Source organism: Bos mutus, chromosome 5, assembly GCF_027580195.1.
Source record: "Bos mutus isolate GX-2022 chromosome 5, NWIPB_WYAK_1.1, whole genome shotgun sequence".
Classification (NCBI taxonomy): domain Eukaryota; kingdom Metazoa; phylum Chordata; class Mammalia; order Artiodactyla; family Bovidae; genus Bos; species Bos mutus.
In genome coordinates, this window is record NC_091621.1 from 109,364,024 (window position 1) to 109,385,812 (window position 21,789).

At 54.6% G+C, this 21,789-nt stretch overlaps 1 protein-coding gene across 3 annotated transcripts in view; it reads right to left on the reverse strand.

Moving 5' to 3' along the window:
- Positions 1 to 227: 227 nt before the first annotated feature.
- Positions 228 to 21,789, reverse strand: part of SYNGR1 (synaptogyrin 1) — a 30,648-nt gene continuing 9,086 nt past the window's right edge. For 2 of the 3 annotated variants that reach the window (XM_070371548.1, XM_070371546.1), the window contains exons 2-4: positions 9,691 to 9,928; positions 8,167 to 8,312; positions 6,632 to 6,934 (exon numbers count right to left, since the gene is read on the reverse strand). In XM_070371548.1, the coding sequence (XP_070227649.1) occupies positions 6,842 to 6,934; positions 8,167 to 8,312; positions 9,691 to 9,928 (477 nt within the window). In that variant the 3' untranslated portion in view covers positions 6,632 to 6,841. Of the gene's footprint in view, positions 4,165 to 6,631; positions 6,935 to 8,166; positions 8,313 to 9,690; positions 9,929 to 21,789 lie in introns of those variants that run through there. The other variant, XM_070371547.1, reaches the window with a different exon arrangement.

The window sequence follows — 21,789 nt, forward strand, 5'->3', positions numbered from 1 at the left end:
TACAGAGTCTGGCACTTTACAGATCTGTTTAAATATTAAAACAACTCAGGGAAGCTAACTTTAAAAACAGTGTCCTGCAAACATGTGTGTACATAAGCACATGGGAACAGTCTGGAAGGAATGAGGTCACGCTCCTAATCTTCGCTGCCTCTGGAAGGGACCAGGCTACAGAGCGGCGATAGGGTGTGCGTGCGTGTACACAAGTCAAGTTGGGGGGTACTGGCTTCAACTGTAATGATTTTACTTTTTAACTAAACAATAATGAACAATAAAGCATGTTCCAGGTCAGGGGAGACAGAGGCGATAGGGAAATGCCAAACCACACTCATGAAGAACAAAGAAACACCGTGACGCTCTGCAGTCCGCTGGTGGGTTTTGAGTCTTCACTTTATTACTATGTCACCAGAAGTCACCACCTTCACTGGTTCACCACAAATGGACGGATGTCATAGAGGAGGGTGCCATGGGGCCACTGGATTCACTCGAGAGAGACTTAACCAGGTGGTGTGGGAGTCCAGAGTGGGGGCCCAGGATGGGGACTGCCATTCACTGCGCACACGCACACACACACAGATATATTTGTGGAGCCTTATATTATACATCTTATATATAGAAAATATATATATTTATACTATACACAGGCAGTAACGCTGCGGGCAGGGCGGGGGCACCCAGACAAGGGCTGTGGGCACCTGGGGACGGGGAGTGTCACATTGAGGGGCAGCGCCAGGAGATGGGTGGACACGTCCATCCTCCCACAAACTCTTGTTGGGAGGGGTGCTCCCCCTTTGTGCTCCATAGAGAATCAAAGGGGTCTTGGGCCAAGGCTGGGGGCTCCCGAGGGGTAGTACGGGGGGGTGGTCTTGGTTACATGGGGGAAGCCTGAGATCCCCAACAGACTTTGAAGATCAAGAATCACCTGGGAAGGCTGGAGTGGGGAGCAGATGCTGGGACCCTCTGAGCTGGCCCCAACAGTTACACCCCCAGGTGTGGCAGGAGCCACACCCAGGCAGATGACCTGTGACTGCACAATCAGAGGCTGGAGACCTGGATCTGGAACCTCTAGCTCTGTGCTTAACCATGGACAAGTCACTGTCTTCCTGGCCCAGACTTCACCCCTGTAAGGGTCCTCGAAGCTCTAAACTCGTGTGGAACTCAGTTTTCCTTGGCCCTCTCTAGTACTCGATGGGAGGAGGGGGTCCAAACTCAGCGAGGTCAGACTGCAGGGGTGCCCTTCTCCAAGGAAAGGCTTGGAAGCAGGGGGGAGGCAGAGGAGGGGCAGCAGGGAGGGAAAGGGGGTGCCACTGACCTGTGAGCACTGGCTCCAGGCTTGAGGCCTCCAGGGGATTGTCCCCAGCCAACAGAAGCAGCAAGACTTGCCCACCGACCACTCAGAAGGGGAGTCAGGAGCCCTGGGTCTCAATTAAATCCTGTGCTCCACATCTCTGGTCCTCTCTTTCTCACCCACCAGGGCACAGCCTGACCCCAGATGGGGTCCTGCCTGGGCGGCACCCCAGGACTAGTGGGGAATGCTGAGTGAAATGACTCAGCACCCCCATTCCTGGCAGGGGGTCTGGTAAACCTTCCCATTCTGGGGTGGCAGGGAGACGCTGTAATAAATATGCAGTACCTTGCTCTCTCACCCAGCATCACCAGCAGCTGGTCAGTGCCAGGGGAACAGACAGGCAGCACCCTGGGGTCTCCCCAGCAAGGGAGGCTTTTGATAGGGAGGAGACGAGGGGGAGGACTTCTCATAGCATCCTGTGTGGACACCAAACTTCTCTTTGCCAGAAACAGACCACATCCACCTGCACCCTGACCTGCTTTGCAAACCTCTGGTCTAGTGCAGCTCCACTGCTCAACTTGGAGGATACCAGAGTCCCAGCCTGTTCCAACCTGGGCCACCTGGGGGAGCCCCTTCCCCAGACGTGGAAAGTTGAAGTCCCCAACAAGCAGCTGTCATCCGGCTGTCTGGGGTCCTCTCCTGTCACCGCTGCCCCGTGGGAGGACTTGATCAGACCTGATCCATGCTCCACTGCTAACTCACTCGCGTGCTGAGCCTCAGTTTCTCCTTCTGTTAAGTGGGGGCAATGATGCTGCTTCTCTGCCAAGGAAATTCCCGCTCCTTCCCTCACTGCCACACTAACACCTACCCATCCTCGGGCCCCTCCGTGGGAACCTGCATCCATACAGCTGTACTCACACAGCGCCTGGCCCCTGTAAGGGACCCTGGGTCCAGCGGTCGGTTTAACGCTCATCTCTGAGGATAGTCAGCTCCTCAAGGGCAGACACCCCACCCTCTGTGTTCCCGCCACAAATGCCCCATCACTGCTGAGTCAACAGGCAAGTGGGTGGCTATGACCTGCCTCTTAGGGTTCTCGTGGGGGCTGGTGGTGGGAACACCCAGCACTGTGCCAACCCACAATCCCGCTGCCCCACTCCCCGAGGCAATGGCAGGTGGACACCGTCCCCACAGTCTCCCCGCTTCAAGGTCTGCCCATCCTATAAGGCTCAGTGGAGAGCCTGCATTGTCCAAGAGTCCCTCCTCACACCCCCCGTGCCTCGGGGGACACCTGCCACCCTCTCCCCTGACCTGTGGCCTCCCCCAGACTTCCATGCCTGAGGGGCTCTTGCCACTCATCTTGGGGACAGTCTGTCCCACGGCAGCAGCTTCCAGGTGGAGGCCAAGCTGGGTCTAGAGCCCTGTCTTCCCACAGGGAGCCCAGTCACTTGGCAGGCCTTCTGGAAGACCTTGGCTTGGCCATCCCCGCCCCTCGGCCCCAGCTGACCCCGGATGAAGGAAAGATGACACAGTGCCCCAGATCAGTTCTGTTTCCTGGGAGGTCGCAGGGGCAGGGAAGGGGGCACCTGCTGGGTGGCTGGGACCAAGTAGCCCAGGCAGCAAGCCCAGCTCTGCCACTCACTCACTGTGATCCTGGGCCGGGCACTCCCTCTCCAGGCCTCCTTGTCCACCTAGCCCCAGGCAGGGACTTAGCACGCCACTCCTAGAGGCAGGGACAGTAGTCATTCCGTCGGGAGGCCGTGAAGGCCTGTTGGAGCTCCTGGGAGGATGCACACAGCTCGGAGTGGTACATGGGAGCCAGGCCGGCCCACTCAGCTCTCTCGCCCGGGAAGGCGGCCAGGGCAGAGGCCGGCGGGATGTGGGGAGAGGGGCCTGGAGGCAGGGCTGTCCCGCTGGGCGGAACAGTCGGGGCAGAGCAGGCCCCTGGCTTGCAGCAGAATCAGGGTGTCTCACGGGCTGAGGTCCCCAAGGCCTCCCAGAGGGACTGTAGCACTGAGCAGCGGAGCCCCGGGCTCGGGGATGGGAGATGGTGGGGACCCTGGGGGACAGAAGGTGCTCTGCAGTCGGGTAGCCTGTGGTGGCCCCACTTCTATCACTGGCTGCCTGAGTGCCCTGACCTCGCCAGGCCTCAGTTTCCTCAACCATAAAATGGAGGCGGCCCAACACTCCGAGCAGGGCAGGGGTGTCACTCCTAGCAGGTGACAGCCCCCAGCGTCCTGCGGGTACTCACACCCCGCAGTCAAACCTTCCCAGCATCCTCCCGGTGGAACATTCTCTCCATTCCTTCCTCTGGTTAAGAGCAGGGCCTCCTCCACATCCCCTCTTCCTCGTCTCTGGGGACCATCTGCCCTAGCACTCGTGCCAAGCACAGGCCTGACATACAGCAGGTGCTCAATGAAGGCCTGCAGACATAAGGAACGAACGCAACCCCCCAGGGCGCTGCACACCTGCACACACGTGGACACCCCCAACCCCTCACTGCCCCCCCCCACCCGAGCGGCCCTGGACCTCAGTGGGACCACCTGGAGGTGCCGGGCAGGGCAGCCAGGGAGGGAGCAGGGGGGCTGGGTGTGGAGGGAGGGGGCAGGGGGCAGCTGGGGTGGCTCAGGGGCAGGCGGGGGGCAGGTGGTCCCTGTGGCTCAGTAGCCCTGCGACTGGTAGCCCTGGGGCTCGGGCTCGAAGGCGCTGGCCGGCTGCTGGTAGGTGCCGCCCATGCTGGTGGGCTCTGGCCCGGTGCTGGGCTCCACGTAGGGGGCGTAAGGCATGCTGGAGTCCTGGCTGGGGTCCATGTAGTCCTGGGAGAAGAGGGCCGAGTCGGCGCCAATCTGGTACCTCTGGAAGGCCAGCACAGCCTGGCCCGCCTGGGGACGGGGGTTGGCAGGGACAAGGACAGGCGGGAGGGGGTGGTTAGGGGAGAGACAGACAAGAGCACTGGGTTAGTAGAGGTTAGTCCACAGGACATGGACAGTAGAGGGTTAAATATCCTCAAAACACGCTTGAGGGGGAATGGAGGAAAGCTGTCCTCAGAAGCCAGCCCAGAACCACACTGTCCAGCCAATAAGAACTTCGGAGATCACTTGCCTGATGACCCCTAATGCCAAAGGTTAGTGAGGGTAAAAAAAATTCTAGAGTCTCCACTCTGGAGTGTTAAAATGGCCTAAGCCCCATAATATCCTTCTCCAACTGTGTTCTTAGGATGTTAGATGGGATGGAGAAAAAAATTTCTTGGTGGGACAGAGAAATGTTGGCCTCTCCTAAAAGTTATCCTGTCCCTCTTGCAGCTAGGCATAGCCATATCACTAAGCTCTAGCCAATGCGTCGGCCCCAAGTTCCCTGTCTCACCCTTTGACTTGATGCCTGGAATGCAGACATGAGAGCTGGCACTGTAGCTGCCATAATGGACCATGAGGTCCATGAGGCAAACTGTAGGGATGGAAGAGGCCTCAGTCACTAAAGACTTCTGGAGTCACTTATGCCAGCCCTGGACTGTCTTCCCAGACTGACTTTTTCAGACCACTGTCATTTGTGATTTCTGTCATTTGCTGCTGAACCTAATTCTAACTGAAATGCTTAATCAAATAAGTTTGGGAAACTGAGTTAAACAGAGGACCATAGGAGTCATCAGAGCTTTGATTATTTCATGTATGCTGGGATCCGCAAGCAACCACTTATCTGACCACTGAAGCCCTTTTTACATAGAACTCAGTTGGGAAAGACTTATCTACAGCATATACACATAGGTGGGAAACGCTTTTTAAGTAAAAGCAATTACATTATTATTAAGGACAATGAAACTGATCATACCAAGCTAGGGAATAAATTAAACCTGTCATGAAAAGATAGTGTTTACAGGTTTACACTGAAAGCCTTCTCCAGAGGTCTTCCCAACCCAGGTCACCTGCCTGTGATGGGAAAATGCTTATGTTCTACATAATTCTCTTTGGGGGCCAGGAAGACTGAGGCCTAGAAAAGGGGGCCTCATGGCAGAGTCAGTGCCAGAACCCAGATCTGAACATAGGGGTCCTGCCCCTCCCTAGGCCAGGGCCCTCCCCATCTCCTTCCTTTTGATCAGCCAGTTGACAAGGCCCTAAGTCAACCAGGAACCTGAGAGGGCCAACAGATGAGAGGCAGGGGCAAAGTGCCAGGGGCCTCGAAAAGGCAGACCAGGCCTCAAGGAGGCGGGCTGAGGAATCAGGAGTGGCCCTTTTGTATTTTCTATGATGCTGGTATGAGGTCCTGGCTACAGGGTGCTCAGATGCAGGAGCCTGGGGAAGGGAGGTGGAAAGCCCCTCCCCCACCCAGGGTAGAGCCCACGTCTTCAGCACCCTTGAGCCATCAGCGAGTCCACAAGAGCACAAAGGGAACGATGAATGAGTCCCTGAGAGGAACTTCTGCAGACATGGTCCTCCCGAGCTCCCTGACTCTACTGCTGTCCTGCATGAAGGCAGAGGCCTGGAGCTGATGACCTTCGCAGACCCTTCCAGGGCAGGACTCTGGCTACAGGCAGCTAGTGCTATCTCTGCAGTCACTCCTTCACCTCAGCTGAGTTAAGGACTCTCTGAACCATCCAGTTCAAAGAGCCACAGACAGGAACCATGGAGGGGGTGTGGGCCCCTGCTGGGCCTGGGTGCAGAGGTGAGGCTGGGAGTTCCGTTCAGAGCCCAGGGACCTAGTGGTCCACCTGGCTCTGCTTCTTCAGAGCAGGCGCACTCTCTGCGGCATCTCCACTGCGCAGGGCTTTGTCCCGGGGGCCAGTCTGTGTTCCAGGGCAGCTGAGGGCCCCAAGGAGGGAACCTGTGCCGGACTGGAGGCCAAGGTCCTTTGGAAGATCAGGGATTCACCACACAGGAATCACTTCCAAAGGAGAAGTTATGAAGGTGTCCCTGACTCCTTGGAGAGAATGAATGAATGAACAAAAGAAGTGACATTTATTGAGCATCTCTGTGCCAAGCCCTGTGCCAACCTTCGTTTCATCTGCACAACAGCCCTGAGAGGTTGGCTCATTATCACTCCTCAGTCCAGGGAGGTAGACTGAGGCACGGAGTGGTGCATGGTTCTGCCCAGGGTCCCGCAGCACACGAGAGCAGAGTCAGACCAGGAGTCCTCTGCTGTGCTGGGCCAGGCGCCTCTTGGCAGCCAGCCTCCATGGGGGCTGTAAAATTGGCCTTCATATTGCAGCTGTGAGAGGGGCTCTCAGCCCTTATGGAGCCACCTCCAACCTGTGGCAGTGAGTTTGAGAGAGATTTAGGTTTGTCTGTCTTCCCATCCCCAGCCTGTGGGCTCCTGGGGCCAGGAACCACCTCTGATTCATCACTAGGCACAGAACAGTTGCTCAATAAATGTTTACTGAATGAACAGACACGTGAAAAATCAACAAAGGAGGTGATGAGGAAGTGGTGAGCCTTAAGTGGCCCCTCTAGCCAGCCTTCCGCTACCCTGCACGCCCTGGCATCTTGGCTGGTCCAGGCAGTGGGCTGCCCTTCAACCTTGCCACTGGGCATATACTTAGGGCTTCCTGCTTCTGGAAGCTGTGCAGGCCTACGGCTGTGCCGAGGCGGGAAACAGCGTGTTGTATTCCTCCTGGAAGGTAAGGTCCTTGAATCTCCGCACGGCCAAGGCTGCAGTCAGGCTCTGCCAGGAGAGAGCAGGGGTGAGGCCGGCGGGGAAGAAGAGGGGGCAGGCAGAGGCGCCATCAGGGAGGTTGGCTTCAGGGGGCCCAGTCGGCACCTGTCCATCAGCCATTCAGACTCCGCCCCTGGAAGTCCCGGTGACCAATCACGCACTCCTCCTCTGCAAGCCCCGCCCCAGGGGAAAAGGGGAAACAGGGAAGGCTGGCTGCAGCAGTCTCACAGGATTGGCCGGTGCTGGTGCCTATATACAGCCCCGGGGGGCTTCTTGCAGAAGGCCGAGGACAGCTCGAAGGCCTGCAAGGGAGGGGGTTGTGGGAGGGGAAGGGAGAACCCTTGGGAAGGGGGAAGGAAGCCCATATGACCCTAGATATCTGCAGGAGGGAGACGGGAGAAGAAAAAATATGTTGGGAGGACAGGGAACCAGTGGGAAGGAGGGGTCAGTCACGCTGCCATGCCGACTGGCGCGCGAGACCACCAGATCCAAAATCCACAAACGGGGTGACCTCTGGCCAGGGGCGCCCAGAGACATGCTTTTTTTGACCTACATACATATGTGGAGGTCAAATATATATGTATTTTTAACACGAAAAGATCAGAATCCACATAGAAGTTCAGATTCCTGGCCTCCCTGGGAAAATCAGAAGCCCTGGCCTCTGTGGGTCCCCAGTCCTGCTCAGAACAGGGGCCGGGTAGAGGGTGCCCTTTCAGGATGTTGTACACCTGCCGCCGGCTCCACTCAGGCCTTCTCTCATTCTGCCTGCCAGATGGGCACCTATATTTGTGATACAGCCCACTGCAAACCCAATCTCCCGTTTTACAGACAGGAAGGCAGAGGCCCAGAAAATCAGGAGAAGCCCCAAGATTCAACCCAGGTCTCCTGACTCTCAGCCTCTGCTCCTTCTCAGCCTTGAACCTCAAAGCCTTATCTTTCCATCTAGGCCTCAGCCTTCTCGTCTGTAAAAGGGAACAGTAAATAACTACCACTCAATGACCAGAGTGGTTAGGAGGGGAAGCTGTTCCCACAGGAAGGGTGCCCTGCACCGGAGCCAGGGTCTGCTATCAGCCCCGACCGTCCTGGCTGGCAAAGGGCAGCGGTCTACCTCCTCAGGGAGCAGCCCCACTGTGTGCATTGAGGCCGGAAGCAGAACAGAGACCCTGGCTGTGCTCAAAGGCCACCCGCCCGGGAGCTCAGCTGGGGCGGGCGGGTGTGGCCTGGCTGGACGGTGTACTCACCCACGTGAAGATGGAGAAGAAAGAGAAGGCGATGGCGGCCCGGGCCGCGTCCGTCCCCTCGTTCAGCGGGTTGTCCTTGGGCTCAGAGACCTGCCATTGGTTGGCCAGGAAGCAGAAGCCCACGAACCAGAGGAAGGCCCAGAAGGCTGGGGTGGGTGTGGGGCCAGGCAGCCCACGTGGGCGGAGAGGGCGGGTGGGGAGGAGGAGACAGAGAAAAAAAACCAAGGAACCGGGGAGGTTCAAGGGCGAGTCTCCCACGCTCCCCACCCACAGAGGGAGAGGAGGTGGGGGGGTCAGAGTGCGGGGAGCACGGGAAAGCACAGGGGAGAACAGAGAGGCCGGCCAGACCCAGAGCAGGAGAGAGACCCGGGGGAAGGAGGCAGCCAGGCCGGGAGCAGAGTCAGGGAGGGGCGGGCAGTGAGAGAGGGAGGGATGGGGAGAGACAAGAAAAGTCAGTGAGCCTCGGCCGTGCTGCTCTAAGCTCAGCCAGCACAGGCTTCCCGGCTCCATCCCTGACTGACCAGTGGTCCAGCCTGAGGCCCGCACCTCTTCTGTGAGGGGCGGCCACCTGACCCCCCCCACCACCCGGCTGCAGCCTCCCAGAGAACTGGACCGGGGAGGACGAGGGGACACGTCTGTTTGCAGTCCCACAGAGCCTTGAGATGCCTGAGGGTTCCTTTGAGAGCCTAGGTCTGGGAGTTTTTAGGGTGGGAGCCTTGTGGGGACAAGTTCTTCTCTGTATGCCTACAGTCTACCTAGAGAACCCCAGAGCTGCTCCGGATGAAGAGCATGCATGCCCAAGGGCTGGCACCTAGAGCCCAGCTCCTCCCAGAGGCACTGCTGGGGAGCCCTGGGGCTCCGTGGAGCACAGTTTGAGAACTACTCGCGGCATATCTGTACCTTCAAGTCGAAGGGGCCCCAAGCCTCACTACCTGCAGACCAGGCACATCCTGAGAGTCCTGGAAGCGGCTGGAGGGGCCCCAGATGGAGACCTGAGTGCCCCAGGCCAGGGACACCAAGCCCAAGCCTCCTCAAATCAGTCTCTCAAACTCACTGGGACAGAGGCCAGGGCACCTCTGCCAAAGTCACTTATGAAGGGCAAGGGCAGCTCCCCAGCCCCCAAGGGTGCCTCCCAAGGCACCTACTGTGTGCAGGGCCTTTGGCCATCGCCCAGCTTAGTTCTCACGGGGCTCCACCAGGGAGGGGGGCCAGAGGAGGCCAGTGAAAGCAGAGGAACCCCCTCCAGACATTGTGTTCCTACTCTGCCGTGAGCTGTGGGCTGTCTTGGGGTCTCGGGCCCCGCCCTGGTCCTACATGACCCTGCTGCCAGCCTTGTGACCCCAAGTCTGTCCCTTTGCAACAGCCTGCAACTCGGTTTCCCCATCTGGAAAACAGGCAGAAGGGTGGCAGCCACCTCCCAGGTGTGTGTGAGGCTGAGCAGGATCACGGTCAGGAGAGCCCCCTGCAGACTCTGTGCTGCTGGCGGGGGGAGGCAGGCACAGTACCCACTGGGGTGGGGCTCACCCGAGACGCCGATGTCGGACAGGACAGCCTTCTTCCGGTCCTTGACGCTGCTTATCTGGGGGAAGTACACGTCCAGGGCCAGGTAGAGCAGGCAGGTGAGGAAGGCGAGCACGCCCACGGTCACGCCGTAGCCGCAGGCGTTGGGGTTGCGGTTGTAGATGCAGAACTCCTCGCTTTCTGAGGGGCTGTTGAGGTAGCCCTCGTTCACGATGGAGCCGAACACCACGATGGAGAACACCTGTGGTGACAGGGGAGGGGTGGGGGTGGCCGTGAGACCTGGGCAGGCCCCTCCTAGGACCAGCCCAGGGTGGGGGGTGGGGGGGCAGGAGGGGAGGGCTACCAACCACCTCGCCGGCTGCCTGCCCCTCTGTGAGCCCTCTTCACCCCAAACAGTCACAGGGCCGAGGTGAGGCAGGCAGGTCAGAGGGGGAGGCCCAGAGAGGGAGGGAAACTTGCCTGGGGTCACACAGCACAGGTGGGTCAATCACTTCCTTCTCCAGCTGGAGGCACTGAGGACCCCCCGCACCAACCACAGATGTGGCCCCACTCCCCTTCCAGCCAGGTGCTAAGAGGCCTTCCTGGGCCCTGACACCAAGGTTCCTCTAGGACTGGACCCAGCCTCCCAGAAGAAGCGGTCTCAGCCCTCCAGGTGGTGAACCGCCAAGCCCGCAAGCCCCTGGCTGATTCTGGCATGAGCCAGCCCCATCATGGGTTCTGTGGAATGACAGGCTGTCCTGGGGTCTCAGGCCCTGTCCTTGGTCCCACCCTTCCCTGATGCCCAGGCGCTGACAAGCAGAAAGAATGACAAATGAACAAATACACCAGTTACGAATACACCAGTTACAACCCTGTCAATTACAGGGCAACTTGCAGGACCCCAAGTGTAACAGGTGTTACCTCCTTTAACGCCCCCAACAACCTCCAAGACTATTTCAGCTGAGTTGGCTGCCAGCAGGGGTGGCCCCTCCTGACCCTACCTCCTGGTATCTACATCCTTGTGCTATCCCCTTCCCCTTGACTGAGGGCTGAGCCTAGCAAGTTGCTTCTAAACAAAACAGAGTATGGCAAGAAGTGACGGGATGTCACTTGTGTGAGGAGATTACAAAGCCCCGGCCTCGGTCAAGCTCCTGCTCTCCGGCCCCTCCTTGCTCGCTCTGAGGGAAGCGGCTGCCAGGATTTGAGCTGCCTTATGAAGAAACACACGGACGTGGAACTGAGGGAAGTCTCCAGGCAACAGCCAACAGGGAACGCGGCCCACAAGGAATGAGGCCTGCCAGCGCCATGTAAGTGAGCCTGAGGGCAGACCTACCCTCAGCCTTCAGATGAGACCGCGATGGCGAGGCAGTGGCACCTCACTAAGCAGGTTCCCGGCCATGGAAACTGTGAGAATCCAGCGCTTTTGTTGTTGTTTTTCACGTGTGCTTTATCTACTTGGCTGCATCAAGTCTTAGCTGCAGCATGCAGGATCTTGGTTACCGTGTGCAGGCTTCTCTCTAGTGTTGGTGTGTGGGCTTCACTGCTGCACCGCATGTGGGATCTCAGTTTCCTAACCAGGGATTGAACCAGTGTCCTCTGCATTGGAAGGCAGAGTCTTAACCCCTGGACCAGTAGGGAAGTCCCCGAACACTGCCTGTTTTAAGTCATTGCATTTGGGGGTGTGGTGTGACGCAGCAGCAGCTAACGAATACAATCAGTATCGTTGGCATTCTGCAGATGAGACAAGGAAGGTGAAGGTGTTAGTTTGTGTGCCCAGAGTCACACAGCTGGGACGTGGCGGAGCTGGCTTCAAACCCAGCGACCTGATCCTGAAGTCCATGCTTCTTCCTCCTGCCTCTCACCTCCCCTGAAACTCTGACGATGAAGAGGCCCACCCACAGTCAATGGACATACAGACAGGAAGACAGAGCCTCAGATGTGGCCTGCAGTGAACGTGAGGTGCAGCTGCATAGAACTTTTTTTTTTAACTTTTTATTTCATTCTGAAGTATAGCTGATTAAGCTTCCCCGAAGGCTCACTGGGTAAAAGAATCTGCCTGCAATGCAGGAGACACAGGAAATATAGGTTAGATCCCTGGGTTGAGAAGATCCTCTAAAGAAGGAAATGGCAACCCATTCCGGTATTCTGGCCTGGAGAATTCCATGGACAGAGGAGTCCGGCGGGCTACAGTCCATGGGGTCGCAAAGTCAGGCACAACTGAGCAACTAAGCACATAGCTGATTAACAAAGCTGTGAGGTTTCGGGTGGACAGCACAGGGACTCAGCCACACACACATGCATCCATTCTCCCCCAAACTCCCCTCCCATCCAGGCTGCCGCGTAACAGACTTCCCTGTGCCATAAAGTACGTCTTTCTTGGTTATCCATTTTAATGCAGAGGATTTTAATTGCCCATTTCCCACTTCACTTTGCTTTCCAATTTTTCCACAATGAGGAACTATAATTTCAGTGTGAACCAGATACATTTTTGTCCTTAGCTAACACCTTAGATGGGTAGAGACTCCATGGCAGGTGTGAGAAAAAATATGAGAAGCATCATTTTTTTAATTGTATCTTTAAGATGTCTACACATGGATTTTATAACAGACTAGATACATCAGTGCAGTAGTAATATATATATAAAACAAATCTACATTTTTATTGAAGTATAATTGTATATTATATAAGTTATAAGTATATAATATATACTTGTGATTCAGTTTTTAAAGGCTATACTCCATTTACAGTTATTTATAAAATATTGGCTAGTCTCCATGATGTACGATAAATCCTTGTAGCTTATTTTATACATAACAGTATCTCTTAATCCCTAACCCCTGTATTGCCCCTCTCTGATGGTAACCACAATTATTCTCTGTATCTGTAAATCTGCTTCTTTTCTGTTGTATTTACTAGTTTGTTGCACTTTTTAGACTCCATATTTAACTGATATACAGTATTTGTCTCTGTCTGACTTATTTCACTTAGCATAATACCCTCCAAGGCCATTCATGTTGCTGCAAATGGCAAATTTTCCTTCCTTTTTATGACTGAGTAGTATTCCATTCCAAGACAGATTTAGAAAAGGCAGAGGAACCAGAGATCAAATTGCCAACATCCGCTGGATCATCAAAAAAGCAAGAGAATTCCAGAAAAATATCTACTTCTGCTTTATTGACTACACCAAAGCCTTTGACTATGTGGGTCACAATAAACTGTGGAAAATTCTTAAAGAGATGGGAATACCAGACCACCTGACCTGCCGCCTAAGAAATCTGTATGCAGGTCAAGAAGCAACAGTAAGAACTGGACATGGAACAACAGACTGGTTCCAAATTGGGGAAGGAGTACGTCAAGGCTGTATATTGTCACCCTGCTTATTTAACTTATATGCAGAGTACATCATGTGAAATGCCAGGCTGGATGAAGCACACATTGGAATCCAGATTGCCAGGAAAAATACCAATAACCTCAGATACACAGATGACACCACCCTTACGGCAGAAAAGGAAGAGGAACTAAAGTGTCTCTTTATGAAAGTGAAAGAGGAGAGTGAAAAAGTTGGGTTAAAACTCAACATTCAGAAAACTAAGATCATGGCATCTGGTCCCATCACTTCATGGCAAATAGATGGGGAAACAACGGAAAAAGTGAGAGACTTTATTTTTGGGGGCTCCAACGTCACTGCAGATGGTGACCACAGCCATGAAATTAAAAGACGCTTGCTCCTTGGAAGAAAAGCTATGACCAACCTAGACAGCATATTAAAAAGCAGAGACCTTTGCCAACAAATGTCTAGTCAAAACTATGGTTTTTCCAGTAGTCATGTACAGATTTGAGAGTTGGACTATAAAGAAAGCTGACTGCCCAAGAATTGATGCTTTTGAACTGTGGTGTTGGAGAAGACTTTTGAGAGTCCCTTGGACACCAAGGAGATCCAACCAGCCCATCAGAGAGGAAATCAGTCCTGAGTATTCATTGGAAGGACTGATACTGAACTCTAATACTTTGGCCACCTGATGCAAAGAACTGACTCCTTGGAAAAGACTCTGATACTGGTAAAGATTGAAGGCAGCCTGAGAAGGGGACAACAGGGGATGAGATGGTTAGATGGCATCACCAACTTGATGGACATGAGTTTGAGCAGGCTCCAGGAGTTGGTGATGGACAGGGAAGCCTGGTGTGCTGTAGTCCATGGGGTTGCAAAGAGTTGGACACAGCTGAGCAACTGAACCGAACTGAGTATTCCATTGCATATATATACCACATCTTCTTTATCCATTCACCTTTTTTTAAAAAAAAAAGTATATTTATTTATTTGGCTGCGTGGGGGTCTTAGTTGTGGCACGTGGGATCTTCATTGTGGCATGCAAACTCTTAGTGCAGCATGTGGGGTCCAGTTCCATGACCAGGGATTGAACCCTGGTCCCCTGCATTGGAGGCATAGAATCAGCCACTGGCCCACCAGGGAAGTTCCTATCCATTCATCTGTTGATGGACATCGAGGCTGCCTCCATTTCTTGGCAACTGTAAATGATGCTGCTATGAACACTGGGGTGCATGTATCTTTTCAAGTCAGTGTTTTTGGTTTCCTCAGACATATGCCCAGGAGTGGAACGGCTGGGTCATACGGTAGTTCTATTTTTAGTTTTTTGAGACACCTCCATACTGTTTTCCACAGTAGCTGCACCAATTTACATTCCCATCAAAGGTGTTTGAGGATTCCCTTTTCTTCACATCCTCATCAACATTTGCTATTCGTGTTCTTTTTGATGCTAACTGTTCTGACTGATGTGAGGTGATACCTCACTGTGGTTTTGATGCTAACTGTTCTGACTGATGTGAGGTGATACCTCACTGTGGTTTTGATTTGCATTTCCCTGGTGATTAGTGATGCTAAGTATCTTTTTATGTGCCTGTTGGCCATCTGCATGTCCTGTTTGGGGAAATGTCTATTCAGATCTTCTGCCCATTTTTTAATCTGCGTTTTTTTTTTACAGGATTGTGTGTGTGTGTGTGTGTGTGTGTGTGTGTGTGTTGAGCTGTAAGACCTGTTTACCTATTCTGGGTATTAACCCCTTATCAGCCTTATCAATTGCAAATATTTTCTCCCATTCAGTGGGGCTGTCTTTTTGTTTTGTTTATAATTCCGTGGACTGTTTAGTCCATGAGGTCACAAAGAGTCAGACACGACTGAGCAACTTTCACTTTGGTGTGCCAAAGCTTTCAAGTTTAATTAGGTCTCATTTGTTTATTTTTGCTTTTATTTCCTTTGCTTTAGGAGATAAATCCCCCCAAAATATTGCTAGGATTTATGTCAAAGAGTGTTCTGCTTATATTTTCCTCTATGGGTTTTATGTTTTCTGTATCTATTGTGAGTCTGTTTTTGTATATGGTGTGAAAGAATGCTCTGATTTCATTCATTTATATGTAGCTGTCCAGTTTCCCCAGCATCACTTATTGAAGAGACTGCTTTTTCTCCACTGTATATTCTGCCTCCTTTGTCATAGACTAATTGACCGTAAGTGCATGGGTTTCAGATTCACACTTCATGGGAGGACTGACTCAAAATTTTTTTCCTAAAGGAGTGCATGATCTAAAGTTTGGAGATCACTGGTTCATGACACTGTGTGTTAAGGACTCTGACCCAAATACCCACTACCAGATGAGTGGAGAAGTAAGCTGTGGCACATCCATACAATGGGATATTATTCGGCCACTGAAAGGGGCAGAGTTCTGATACAACTAGAGGAGCCTTGAAACTGATGAAGAAAGAAGTGAAAGAAGCCAGACATGAAAGGTCAGCATTATGATTTCTTTTATGTATTATACCCATAATAGGCAGAACATAGCAAACAGACCAGCGATCACAGCAGCTGGGGAAGTGGGGAATGGGGAGTGACTCCTTAATGGGTATGGGGGGTATTCATGGGGGTAATGAAGAAGTCTCTAAACCAGACAGGCGGCAGTTGTACAACACTGTGAATGCACTAAATGTCACTGAACTGTATACTCTGAAATGGCTTATTGTGGGTAATGTGAATTTTTTTCTGCAATTCAAGAAAAAAAGAAAGGATTGATAGGCTGCGTCCTGGTTCAGCCACGGGCACCGAAGTGGGCGGTGGCGGCCCGTGAGCCACACGTCTGCCAATCCTGACTTAGGAACGTACACGTCACCACAACCCCAGGCCTGTGGAGGCCCCCAGGCTCACAGCTCTGCCCAGTCACAAGCTCCGGTCTTCACAATCACCCCATGGAACAGTGAGGGCGATCCCTACTGCCCCCAACTGCCAGAGGAGGAAAACTGAGGCTCCAAAAGAGAAGGTGGCACTGCTGTCGGGAGAACAGGCTGAATCGGAGCCCAGTTCCCCTCAATCTCAGCCTTAGGCTCTCCTCCACCTGACCAAGCTGGCTCAGCCTCAGGAGGTAGACCCCTAAAGGAGGGGCGACCCTTTATTTCCAGAGACCCAGGGGATCAGCAGGAAAGCAGGCTGTGGGGCCAGAGTGGCAGGTCTGGCGTTCAGGGTCACAGGAGGGGAGAAGCAGGAAGTCCTGACTTCAAAGCAGTCTGTCAGACGGACCCCTGGGCTACTGACACAGCCCAGAGGAGCAAGGCAGACGCCAATGCGAGATGAAGGCGGGCTCTGACAGCCGGCTACCTGGGCCGTGCACTGCACAGCTCCAGGGTCCACCACTCACACAGCCCCTTGGACTGTGACCGAGATCAGTCTAAGACTCCTACCAGAAAACCACCAGGTCGGGAATCTGAGGCCCTGTCTTCAGATTCGGTCACTAGACACCACCGATCCAGCAAAACGGAAGGACAGTAAAAGTCGCTCAGTCGCGTCTGACTCTTTGCAGCCCCATGGACTATACAGTCCATAGAATTCTCCAGGAGTGGGTAGCAGCTTTCTTCTCCAGGGGATCTTCCCAACCCACGGATCGAACCCAGGTCTCCGCATTGCAGGCGGATTCCTTACCAGCTGAACCACAGGGGAAGCCTGAGAATACTGGTGTGGATAGCCTATCCCTTCTCCAGCGGATCTTCCCAACCCAGGAATCGAACCGGGGTCTTAAAAGCCTCTTGATTAGAAAGAGACTTCAGACACGAGGAGTCACACAGACCGGATGGATTTAAATCCCAAGCCTGCTCCACATGCTGTGTGGCCTCCAGCAAATGACTTAACCTCTCTGAGCCTCAGCTTGCTGCTGCTAAGATGCTTCAGTCGTGTCCGACTCTGTGCAACCCCACAGACGGCAGCCCACCAGGCTCCCCCGTCCCTGGGATTCTCCAGGCAAGAACACTGGAGTGGGTTGCCATTTCCTTCTCCAATGCATGAAAGTGAAAAGTGAAAGTGAAGTCGCTCAGTCGCATCTGACCCTCAGCGATCCCATGGATTCAGCCTTCTAGGCTCCTCCGTCCATGGGATTTTCCAGGCAAGAGTACTGGAGAGGGGTGCCATTACCTTCTCCGGAGCCTCAGCTTGGTCCTCTGTAAATATCAGTCCAGGGCTGATGGGAGAATGACATCAGCGAGCACCTGGAGCAGAGCGGCCGGGACTTTGTAAGGGTTAACTGCCTTCTCCAGAGGCCCTGGACACTTCCTGACAGACATGCTCCCCGGGGGCTGGAACAAGGGTGGGCCCCCCAAAGCAGGCTTCGAGGAGGTTGTGGGGCGAGGGGAGCAGGTGGGCGGAAGTCTGGGCTTTGGCGACCGCAGAGGAGGAACCATTAAGACAAGCCCTCTTGCGGGAGAAGAGCAGGGCATCGTTAGGGAAGCCAGAGGAAAGTGCTGGCGAGGACGTGTCCCCAAGAGGGGACGAAGGAAGATCAAAACAGCCTCCGAGGGGCCTGGAGGAGCCACAGGCAGAGTGGAAGGAGGGGCCCTCGGGCCAGCTCCCAGCCGCCTGTCCTACAGAGCTCCCCGCCCTCCTCTCCACAGACACGGCCTTGGGAAGGCATTCATCACAGGTCACAGGCTTCTTGGTGCCTTACGTTGGGCTGAGAGGGGGTGTCCAGGGGTGACCACCTCTGTGGAGACACAACTGTCAGGAGCTGACCAGCTCTGGAGGGACAGGAGCAAGGAGGCAAGAGCCTGGGGCACATTAGCCTGGATGCTGAATCTGCCTGGCCCCTTGTCTAGCAGGTGACCCCAGGCCGGTCACTTAACCTCTCGAATCTCGGTTTCCAAGTCTGCACAGTGGGGCGTAACAGTACCCAAACCACTGATGTTCTGTGAGCAATGAGTGAGGTCCTGCATGCAAGGATCAGCCTGTGACCTGGAGTGACCTTGACCTGGAGCATCCAAAAGGTGCCAGACTGACCCTAAACGAGTGGAGTAGATAATGCAGGCCATGACCCATGGGAGGGAAGTGGCAGGGATCAGGGAGGGAGCCCTGAGCACGGATTTCTGAGCTGAGTCAAGAAGGAGCCTAAAGGAGCATCAGGAGGGACAGGAGGAGACAGACTGGGTGAACGGGGGTCACCCAGTGAGCTCTGAGCAGACGCCTGTCTGCAGGGATGTAGGGCCATGGAGATATCTGGGAGAGACGTTCCATGGAGAAGCAGCCCCAAGTGCAAAGGCCCTGGGGCGGGAATGAGTCTGGTGGTTGAAGAGGCTCACAGAGTATAGCTGAAGGGAATGAGCAAGGTGAGGTCACCCAGGGCTTCAAAGGAAAGGCGGAGTTCAGCAGAAGGTGAGTGACTTGATCTGACTTAGGTTTTAAAAAGCATCACCCCGGTGAGGTGGAGAAAAGACTGTGGGTCAAAGGTAAAAGCAGGGGGACCAGTGGGACCATGCAGCACCCAGGTGAGGGATGAGGGGGCAGGGCTGGTGTGGGTCAAGGGATGGGGTGAAGGGGCGGGAGGGGACTGTCCTGTGGAGGGAACGTCACCAGAACCTGCAGACAGAGGCCCACTGCTGGGAGGGGAGGGGGGCCTGGGGGGTCATGCCAGGTGCCCCGGCTGCAGGGCTGGGCCAGGATAGGGAGCCTCCCCAGGCCAGGCTGAGAGTCTGCTGGTCAAGAAACTGAGGCTCCAGGAAGGGAAGAAGTACTGCTAAGAACACACAAGCAGGCCCCTGCAGTCTGCCCACGCTCCCCACAGACATTCTGAGCCCAGGTGAACTCCTCCTTTAGCCGCAGTCTCCCCACCTGACTCAGTGGGCTGCTCAGGATCTCAGTGGGGGTCAGGCCCATAGATGAATCCCAAGCAGGAGTATGTGCAGGGTCAGGATCGGGGAGGGTGGGAGGCAGCCCCCGCTGAAAGCAGGCCCCAGCCTCAGGTTTCTGTTCCACAGTCAGACAGAGGAGGAACCCGGATTCCTCCAGGACCACGATGGGGTTGCAGCGCATGTTCTTGACTCCTTGAGGTCCCTGTCCTTATTCTCATTCTACCCGCGTCCGGGGGGCCTGCCCAGGTCACACGGCTGGTTGGGGTGGATGCAGACTCAAACCTGGGTCTCTCTTGATTCCAAGGCTGGTGCCCTGTGTCGGGCGGCCTCTGGGGTAACCTGCTGAAGCCGGATCTAAGGGGACGGCGAGGTGTACACAGAGCAGCCACCAGAGAACCGGAAATGAAACCCAAATGAAATTTGATACCGGCCACAGCCGCAAAGGCATGGGAGGGAGACGCTCACCCCAAAGAGCAGATCTGCTGCAGGGACTGGAGACAGGTCTGCGGAGGCAGAACCAGCAGCTGGGAAACAAGAGAATATGAGGGTGGGGGCCTTGGGGGGCCCTGGTTACTGGCAGACACAGGAAAAACAACATCCTTCCCTTGCACTAAAGAAAATGTTTTTTAAAAAAAAGCACCAAAGTAAACCGGGCCAAGACACTGTTTTTTTTCACCATCTTTATAATCCAATCCTGTGTCTAAAAAAAAAGAAAACCCAGATTCCAGATGGCATTTAGAGCAGAGCTATGCCAAACTCAGAAAAATAAATCGGCAAGGACCTCAGCATCTCAGGCTCCTGGATTCAGACACACAGAGACAGACTCCAGAACTGCCAGACCCTGCCTGGCCTCACATCTCTTCCCTCCCACCCCACAGTTCAGCCATCCCAGAGAGCCAGTGTGGGCAAAGCCACAGGCTGTTTGACCATTTTACCCCAGCAGTTCCCGCCTCCCGGAACGCCCTTCCCCACCTTTTCCATCAAAGAGGAACAAACTCCTTCACACCCTTCAAGAGCCTGCTGGGAGGTGGCAACTTGCAGCCGCCCTCTGGGACACCCTCTTTCCTAGTCACCCTCCCCGACCCTGACCCTGCACATACTCCTGCTTGGGAGTCATCTATGCGTCTGTCCCCCGCTGAGACACTGAGCCAACCCATAGCCTCCACAGGGGCCCTGCATCCACTGGGAGTGCTTGACAAAAATCATCTTGTTTGATCCCCATCAAAACCTCTAAGGAAAAAACTAAAAACTAAAAACACCCCCCTACACATTAGGAGACGCACACCACGGTATATAAAATAGATCAAATCCTACAGGATAGCACAGGGAACTATATTCAATATCTTGTAATAACCTGTAATGGAAAAGAATCTGAAAAAATCCATAAACATATATGTAAAACCAAATCACTCCGCCGTACACCAGAAACTAACACAACATTATAAATCAACTACACTTCAACAAACAAACAGCAGCAAGAAAACAGCACCCCCCAAAGCAGGTTTACTTAGCCCATTTCACAGAGAGGGAAGTTGAAGCTTATCTGGACTTTGGCCTGCCCATGGCCAGCCCACCCGGAGCACGTCAGTGTGCCTGCCAGCCCCATTCCAGGACGTGAGCCAACCCTTAACCTTCAGCTGCCTCCCCATGAGGAAGTGAATTCCAGACCCCAAACTCTAGGAGCAGGTGAGCCCCAGGAGTGACAGCTGTGTCCCTCGCCTGTCTCCACCCACAGTGCAGGAGGGTCCTGGCCCACTTTCCTCCACGTCTGCACACGGAGCTGGCAGCCTGGGCCTGGACCACTGCCGGGCATCAGGCTAATCTGGGCTTCAGAGAGAGTTGGCCCAGCTGGTGGGGTGGGGTGGGGTGGGGGTGGCAGGGGGAGGTGGGGGCAGAGGTCACTGCTGTTTGCCAGGAACTTCCCAGAGGGCTGGCTTTAAACACTTTTAGGCACCTGCTGAGTCTTCCCCCATAAACTATGGAGAGATGAGGTTGGGAGCCTATACTGCCCACCAGCTTTGCTATTTCCGGATGGCATCTTCTGCCTCACCCTGTACAAGGACGTCTGCTCCCAAACTGGGCAGCTGGGAGGAGTCCCTGGTCCCAGGCCTTACACTGCAAGGCAGCCAGCTGATCTGCTCGCTGGCTCTCCACTTGGCGGTCTGGGCTGCTGTCCACTCCCAGGCCACAATGTTCCACTCCCAGGCCGCAATGTTCCACTCCCAGGCCACAGTGTTGCTGCCTGACCCAGGACTGCCACCTCTCCAGCCTCCTCCAAGCTGGCTCCAGACAGCCGCCAGGGGGCACTCACCACCCCCCAACTCTCATCAGTCCCTCCTGTGCTGTGCTTAGTCGCTAAGTCGTGTCCGACTGTGTGTGACCCTATGGAATGTAGTCCGCCAGGCTCCTCTGTTCACGGGGATTCTCCAGGCCAGAACACTGGAGTGGATTGCCATACCCTCCTCCAGGGGATCTTCAGGACCCAGCAATCGAACCGGGGTCTCCTGCATTGCAGGCAGATTCTTTACCAACAGAACAACCAGGGAAGCCTTCAGTCCCTCCTGGGCTGAGCAAAAAGTCCCTAAGATGGATTCCCAAGGTCCCCCTGCTTGGGCCTCTGGTCTCATCTCTGGTCTCTCCCAGTCTCCAGAGACCTCCATCCATCTGCACACTGACCCCCACTCAGCTGCTCAGACCCCAGAGTGGGCGTGTCCTCAAACCCCATCCAACCTGGCTCGTGGGCCTAGTTCTTCAGCCTTCCCCAAACAACTCTGTTTTCCTCTACGCCCCACACGCTTGTCCAGGCCACCGTCCCCTGTCGCCAGGCGATGACAACAGCTTCCCAGGCCCTGTGTACCACTCCTGCCCCCTGCCCCATCTACTTCACCGCAGCTGCAAAGATCTCTTTAGACATAAGTCAGATTACATCACCCTTTGCCGCATCCCACATC